We start from the raw sequence: 7,867 nt of genomic DNA on the forward strand, positions 1-7,867 counted from the left end.
TACAAAATGTGTTATAATTTTAAATGGATCTCTCATTAATGGACGGTAAAATTGATCCTCTCATATTAATCGTCTCTTAAGTCGGATATTTAGTTTTTTTTTTTAAATAGCTCATGAAAAATATTGTAGTCTATCTTAAAGTTTACCTTAACCATTCTTTTAAAAGGCACATGGCTATATTTGTAAAAGTTTTTAATATTTATTAAAACTAAAAAATATTAGATGAAATTTCCTATGCTAAGAAGATTATTAAAGAGCATTTTTTGATAGTGATGGATTTTATTTTATTTCTTTTAAACTGTGATAGAGGATACATAATAATGTGCCTCGTGTAAGTACTCATAAGGTGTTTTATAAAAGTCAACTAGTTTTGGAAACGATTAAGTCAACACTCCTCTAGCTAAGTTAAAAAAGATCAGCATAATTATCCTGCAATTGATCATATATAGGAACAGATCCATAGGTAACATGGAAGAAATCAGATTTAGATCTAGTTATAGAAAATTTATCCCCTAAATCTATGGACTTCAAAGTGATTCGGACCTTATCAAACTATTGACTCCTTTTTATTTAGTGAGACTCATTCATATTTGAGACACTTGTGAGAAATTTAAAGTGGACATCTTAACTGAAATTTAAAATTAATTCGATGTAAGAGTCTAAAGTGTCTAACCACATTTGCTAAACATAACTCATATTAGTAAATAAATCTCTATGAATTTAAGTCAACATTGAAGTGTATTTCCTTCAAAAAAAAATAGCAAGTGTATTAAAAAGTGTAATATAATGTTACTGGTCAAAACAATATAACACTAAATTATGGATATGTCACATGCTCACCAATGTAATTCAACATGGAGTGAGATGGAGTGAGTGAGTAGTAAACATCGGGATCTAAGCTACTTCTATTAATAATGAATTACTCAATTCAAAATGAAATATAAGTAAAAAAAGTTACTATTCTCATTTTTGTTTATATTTCATTTTGAAGCATAAACTTTTTTTATGTGTGTCTTAAATAATAATGTCGACACATTAACAATCTCAAAAATTTATTTTTCTCTATACATCAATAATTAATTCAATTGTGCTCTAATGCGTGAGATCAATTTCATTTATGGCATCCACATTCATTTAAAAAAAAAATTAAAGCCGTAAAATTTTATCAAATAGACTAGTAATTGAACTCACACACTTGAAGTGTAGAGAAATGTAAAATCTTAAGTTCGAACATGAATAACAATGTCTTTGCAGATGCCAACTGACTTGTTCTTAAGATAAATCGCTAAGTATGTTTATCAATTAAGTTACAAACATAGGGCCAAATTTAATATATTTACATAGTTGTTGATAATGCTTACCATTGCTTCATCTTTCATACTAACTCTTTTTAATAGACCTTGATGAATCATTCAGACAAGCTTATCATCTTCTACATTAAGTCTTGTTAATTCGAAGGCTGGATTTTGAGGTTCCATTTGCCTTTCCCTTTCCCTTTCTCGTGATCTTCCCTATTGTACAAAGCTCCTTAATTACTACTTCTAAAAGAGTTGATAATTTCTTTTCATGATCTTCTCCAAGAAAATATGAATCAATGGTTAGTCGAAATATGTTGTCAATAAATCTTGTTTTTTAAGATTTTGGAAATAAAGAAATCAACAATGTGTAGAACGGAGAAGAATGACTAGTGGATTTTGTCATTGAGAGAAAGAGTTGAAAATCTGTGTTTAGTTGCATAATTTCTTGGAGGAAAGGAAGTTGAATTTTCCAATCTATCTCTAAATCACGATTATGTTGCTAGGTAGATTCAGGTATTGACAGAAAAAGATCGCATGTGAGGAAAAGAGTAAAGAATTCTATACTAATCTTGATAGGAACTTCAAGAACCCGGGTAGCACTTGGGTGACATAGAGTTGGGTGACATTGGTGACATTGACCAATCACATTGTCACAATGCTTGTGAAAGAGAGAGAAACACAAGCATTGTGGCATTCTGATTGGTCAATGTCACCAATGTCACCCAACTCTATGTCACCCAAGTATTTTCCCAAGAACCCAACCAAAAACAGAAGGAAAAAAAAAAATCAAATAGAAGGTGTGATATTAGGTGAGTGGAGTTCGTAATTAGTTGTCTCTCGTTGTGTGAAATTTGTGTGATCTTTGTATGGAACATGGCAGATCTAAGGATAAGGGCGACCAAGACAGTCGTCTTTAAAAAAATTGAAAGAATATCATGATATGTGATCATGTAATAATTCAGTCATACTTAATGATTTTCAAAAACATTTTCGTACTTGTATAATTTAGTAAAGAAAAACAAGTCATCCTCTCCACTCTCCTCCAAAATCGTCTTCCCAAACAGACCATAAGTCTTCTCTCTCTTAAAGGTTCTTCCGTGGAGAATTTGTAAAGGTTGTCTCATGACCATACTTAACTTACAAAGATTAATATGTTGATTTTCATTTTTAACAATTTGTGTTGTAATCGTTTCGAGCATAACCTGTGCAAGATTAATAAAAGGGAGCTGCTATATCGCACGAGGACTCAACACACGAAAAGCCGCACGACATGTTCAATAGCACCCTATTTACTTTATTAATGGATTTGTTTTTAAGTTTATGGATGCTTTTGAATGTATATAGTATATATACAGTAAGAAAAAACAATGCTACCAAAGCAATAATAGCATACATGATCCACGTTCCACAAGGGTGATAAGACACATACAAAAGTTGATTTGGAGAACCATCATTGAATGAGGTGTTTTTTTGTGATTTTTCATGAGAAAGATCCAGCAGAGACAAGATTTGTCATTTTGTGCAAAATAAAAATTAGGAAAAATAACCAAATGACATTTATAAAGCCATTCGTGCAAATTTGACGACAATGCTTGTCGTGCTTTTCAGCATTTTCCTTAATAAAAATGTCTTATATTTTGTTAGTTTCAAATCTAAAGTTAATAAAATTAAGAAAAACTAATATTATCTCAATAAAGATTGAATTGATTGACTTTTTTATCACATGAAAAAGAAATATTTAAAAACTAATTACATTAGTATTTTCTCATAAGATCCTTTCACGGAAGGTAATTATATTGAAGGCATGTTCTATACAAAATTTAAGTGTTTCTCCCAACTACGATTTAAACCTTAGTTTGCGATGCTGTAGAAGTTTGGTTTCTTTTGTTAGACCCAACACCCGTTGATTAATGATTACATTATTAATTTAGTAAATTGTATTTTTTTTTTTGACAAAGTAAATTGTATTTTAAAACGTGTAAAAAAATATTATTTAATAATTTTACTCAAACACTAGTTTTACTCAAACTGATTACACTATTTTAAAACTCAAACACTATTATGGACTCTAAAAAGGCTTCATCTTAACGTTTATCTTAGTAGACATCAATATTTGTTGAGTTAGATCAGATCTATTAAGGATGCATATCTCAACTTGTTGGAGGGAGTGCCATCTATTTGGCAGCTAATATCTCAATACGATTCTTGTGAGTATTTCTTCTTTGCAACTCTTTGAATTTTGATGGTCCTAATTGCTCCAACTTTTTCTATTCTTAAAGTCAATTGAAATGTACACATCCAATAAAGCACAATTTTTGTGTTGTGCATGTGTTCTTTTAATTTGGACATAGGTATAGCTTTTCTTTTTTGAAAATCATGTATGGTTTTTCCAAAACATGTTCCTTTCTTTCCTTTTCTTTTTTCTTCATTTTTTTTTTGGACTGCACAGCTTTCTTTATTTTGCTTAATCTAAAGGAGGTGAACCTTTCCTTTTGATTTTACACAAATAAAATCTAGCCTCGATCATTGTCACAGTATTATATGAATATAAATGACCAAATAAGAAATTAATTGCAAAATCATATGCAAAAATGAGCAATGAAATTTTAACAAAAGATCTTCATCAAATTTACACAAGAGTAAAACAGCCACATAAATTAGAAACTCCCTCAATCTTTTTTCCTTAAAATTTCTTTTGTAGTCAAACACTCATGACTAGAAGATGAATACCATAAAATTGGTTGTTGATAACATATTAAAGGTGATGTCCACTGGCTTTACCACAAAGCAAGACATTAGTGGGAATGTTATATTCATTACGAAGGCTACGTTGATCGGTCCAAACCCTAAGATATAATTGTTGCCCAAGATACTGACGTTCCCAGATTGCAGACCTAAGGTTCCACATACCTTGGTTGTCCAACGACACCAATATGGTAGTCCAAGAATTTGGGTACACCTATAAAAATATGAAGCACACCAAGTAAGCATACCAAAAGATAACATATTACAAATGTTAATATCAGATAGTCCAAATGTGACTGACCGCATGCAGTCATACTGTACACAATCCAAATCTGTCGTATGTCTTATAAAGTATATTTATTTTTATTTGAAGTTACGAATATGTACCATCGAAATCTAGCGCAAATGATTAGTATGGAGCGTGTATGAGTGTTGTAAATCTCGGAATCTAAGTACAAAGTTTGATTTTTACTTATAAAAAAGTTACCTGTGCAGTGTGCCTGGTCGGGGCATCGACTAAATTATATATTCTTCTCCTGGCTGGGGTCCACTGGCCAAAACCATAACTGTAATAATCACAATAAACATCATCATCATCTCCCCCTTAAAACAATTTTAAGCAACGATGATTATTTTTAATAAAGCATGTAAACATGATTAAAGCAAAATGAAAATAATGAAAAGATTACATACCCCACAACCCAAAAATCATAACCATCAAGATGCCAAGATTGCATGGTGTTTTCATCATTCTGGAAAACAAGCTCAACAAAGTCATGGAGAGAAGTTGGCAATACTGAGGTAGCTACATAAGCAGGACCGCCATTAGAAGGAATGCTTTGGATTGAATCCACACTGAAGATTCCAGGAATGTTGAAGTAATCAGCAAGCTTGAGAGGGGTTTCAGAGTTTACATAGGAAACCTTGTTAACAGCGTAACGTAATTTTCCATTAATTAATGGTGCTGAATTGGCTAATACAATTGTCTTTGTAGGAGTTATTTTTCCATAATGGTATGATCCTTGTGGGTTTGGCCTTGCAGCATTTGCTGTTAGATTCCATCTGAAATAAAAAATATAGATAGATAAATTATTGCAAACTTTAGGCTTGTTGATCTTGGTTAGAATTTCATGTTTAAATATGTTTTTAGTCTCTCACAAAATACTGTATCTAATTTTTGTATTGAAGGTCTTCTTGATAGTGGAGTAAGATTACATGTTCAATTAGTTGATAATGGGGATGAAAGTATAGTAATCGTGTTCTTTTACTAGTGTGACTGTTTAGTCCGACTTCGGATCAAAATTGGTTAAACGAATGACATAAAAGAAAGATGACTTATACAACAAGTATCTTCAGATTTCGGACGGAGATGTAATGTGAAAGCCTCTTGAAAATTTATTATGGATACTTGAACAAAATTAGGTAAAAGATCAAAATTGACTCATATTTATTACCTGAAACTTCTAGCTTGTATCAAAGACCAATGATATTGGTAAGCAGGAGGACTAGGCAAAGGACCAGAAGCAGGGGAGTGAGAGTTTGTATAATGCAACACTGCAGTTGCTGTGAGAATCCGTCGGGAAAACCTTGTTGAAGCAACAATGTAATAGTCCTTAGGAGATTGGTTTAAGGTTACCAAAACAGCAGCTGATTGCCCAACATGGACATCAAGGGAGTCATATATGTTTTGGATAACATGTGACCCTTCCACCTCAACTAGTTTTAGGGCATGTCCTTGAATTCGGAAGTTAATCGATGTTGACATTCCCACATTGGAGATTCTGAACATATACGTCTTTCCTGAAATTAAGCAACACAAATTTAATGAAAAAGTTGAATGGTTTTCCTAGAATTTGCAAAAAAGTAGAACTATATTCTCTTGGTTGGAAAAGACTGACCTTGATCACCGTTTATAGTTGAATGAGCTTGACCATTGATGAGGAGACCATCAGGAAATGCTAGAGATTTTCCAGAATCCAATGACTCTCTTAATGCCTGCAAAATCAGAACATAAAGATGAATATTAGGTATCAAATCCATCCTTAGAATTAAGAAAGACCTATTGAGGTCAACTTTATTTCTGAGAAAATATTTGTCTTGCCACTTGTCATCACATTTTTTATTTAATTAACACACGACTTTCTCTTCAGACTCATGTTACAACATGATTTGGATTTTCTGCAGTCACGAATTCTATGCATTTATGCAATAAGCAAATCAGCACATCAGTGGTCGTTGGGTCGATATTAGAGTCCAGATTTCAAGCTCAATATTGTAGAGTTAAAAAATAATTAAAATATGTTCGCTTTCTGCACCATTCAATCTCGATCCAACAACTAACGATGTGCTGGCTGCAGGAATTTGTGACTAAAAAAATCGAAATCCCTCCCAACAGAGATTACTATTACTAGTGATGTTAGAAAGTTATGACAATTTGTATAGAAAATGGAGGACAAAAACCTAATCAAGGTTACCTTATGGTTGGTCTTGTACCAATCACCAATGAGCAAAGTGAAATCTCCATCAGGGTATGGATAAGGAACTGAGATTACAGATCTATGATAGACATTAATTGCTCCAAACCCTCCAGCTGCTTTATGAAGTTGAGTTGATGGAAAGTATGTGTATGTTCCAATCTGATCTTTGGCCTGAAACTTGTATGTGTAATTTGAGTTTGGAGGTATTGGACAGTTGGTTCCTAATACCCCATCTTGCCATGAATTTTTCCTTTGTTTAATGCCATTCCTAGTTTACAACAACAATGTTAAACCATTTTCTCAAATAAAATGTCACATTATACTAAGAAAATGCACAATCTCTTTGTAATGACATATATATAAACTCAAAAACAGAAACTCACCAAGTGAGTAGAAATGGTTGGTCCAATTTGTTGACAAGATTGAGAACCACGTTTTCATTAGTTACTAAGTCTAGTTGAGGCCCCGGAAACTGACCATTTATCAAAATCACCTAAAAAAATGAAGTACCAAAACTTTAGATTAGACTTCAAAAACACAATTCGTATTCGTACGACAAATCAAATTCATATTCTCATAGATATTAAGTTTGGTTGAGATCCAAAATTGACCATTAAGTTCAGTGAGAAGAGAAATCTCAAATTGATATATGAAACAATAAGGTAAAAGCTTGTTTGATTATGATTTTTAGTAAGAGTATGTACTGTAAAAGCGTGGCATATCGATCATTTAGTCATTTGAAAGAAAAAAACCTCTGGTAAAATATTACATCTAAATAAGATTCAATATATATTAGAAGTCTATTACAATTAACACACCTGCTGAGGAGTACCAAGTGGAGAAAGAGTTCCATAAGTTACAGTCCATGTAAAATATTTGTATCCATCTTCTGCTTGCACTAGAGAAACACTAAGCAAAGCCAAAACAACAACATGCAGCAGCAGGTAGAGAAAACATGTGCTTCTCATTTCTTCTACAACCAATAAAGAAACATGGTTACATTTTAAGGTAAAAATGTTGAAAACTAGGAATTGAAATTCAAAATTACCAGTTTTGTGATTCTGCACAAAGTGTGACTCACTTCAAGAGTGAGAGTGTGAAACACCTACTCAGGCTTGGAAGCTGTACTGATGAAACATTTGTTTGCATAATAATATATATGCAAAGAGTGTTACTACTATGATAATATAAAATTGCAAAAATAGAGGATCTTTTTTTGGTTGGTACTTTTAAGGTAGCAATTTGATGATTCATCTTCGGCGCTGTTAACGGGTTTAGATGATTTTGTAGTTGCTTCAAACTAAAGTTATACTATGACATGCCTGCTATAAATTTAATTTTGTATAT

General features: G+C 32.2%; 1 protein-coding gene across 2 annotated transcripts; it reads right to left on the reverse strand.

Annotated features, from left to right (window-relative positions):
- Positions 1 to 3,902: 3,902 nt before the first annotated feature.
- On the reverse strand, positions 3,903 to 7,727 carry LOC25502901 (L-ascorbate oxidase homolog). Of its 2 annotated transcripts, none has more exons than XM_013591019.3 (9): positions 7,569 to 7,727; positions 7,339 to 7,493; positions 6,904 to 7,013; positions 6,518 to 6,788; positions 5,942 to 6,038; positions 5,498 to 5,843; positions 4,737 to 5,105; positions 4,531 to 4,609; positions 3,903 to 4,257 (listed from the first exon to the last, which is right to left on the reverse strand). In XM_013591019.3, the coding sequence occupies exons 2-9, from the start codon at positions 7,486 to 7,488 to the stop codon at positions 4,054 to 4,056; spliced, it is 1,626 nt and encodes a 541-aa protein (XP_013446473.1). In that variant the 5' UTR covers positions 7,489 to 7,493; positions 7,569 to 7,727; the 3' UTR covers positions 3,903 to 4,053. The 2 variants fall into 2 exon arrangements, with proteins under 2 accessions (XP_013446473.1, XP_024629086.1); XM_024773318.2 differs by having other exon boundaries at positions 7,339 to 7,490; positions 7,569 to 7,716.
- Positions 7,728 to 7,867: the final 140 nt, after the last annotated feature.

The sequence above is a fragment of the Medicago truncatula genome, chromosome 8 (genome assembly GCF_003473485.1).
Source record: "Medicago truncatula cultivar Jemalong A17 chromosome 8, MtrunA17r5.0-ANR, whole genome shotgun sequence".
NCBI classification, from domain to species: Eukaryota; Viridiplantae; Streptophyta; class Magnoliopsida; order Fabales; family Fabaceae; genus Medicago; species Medicago truncatula.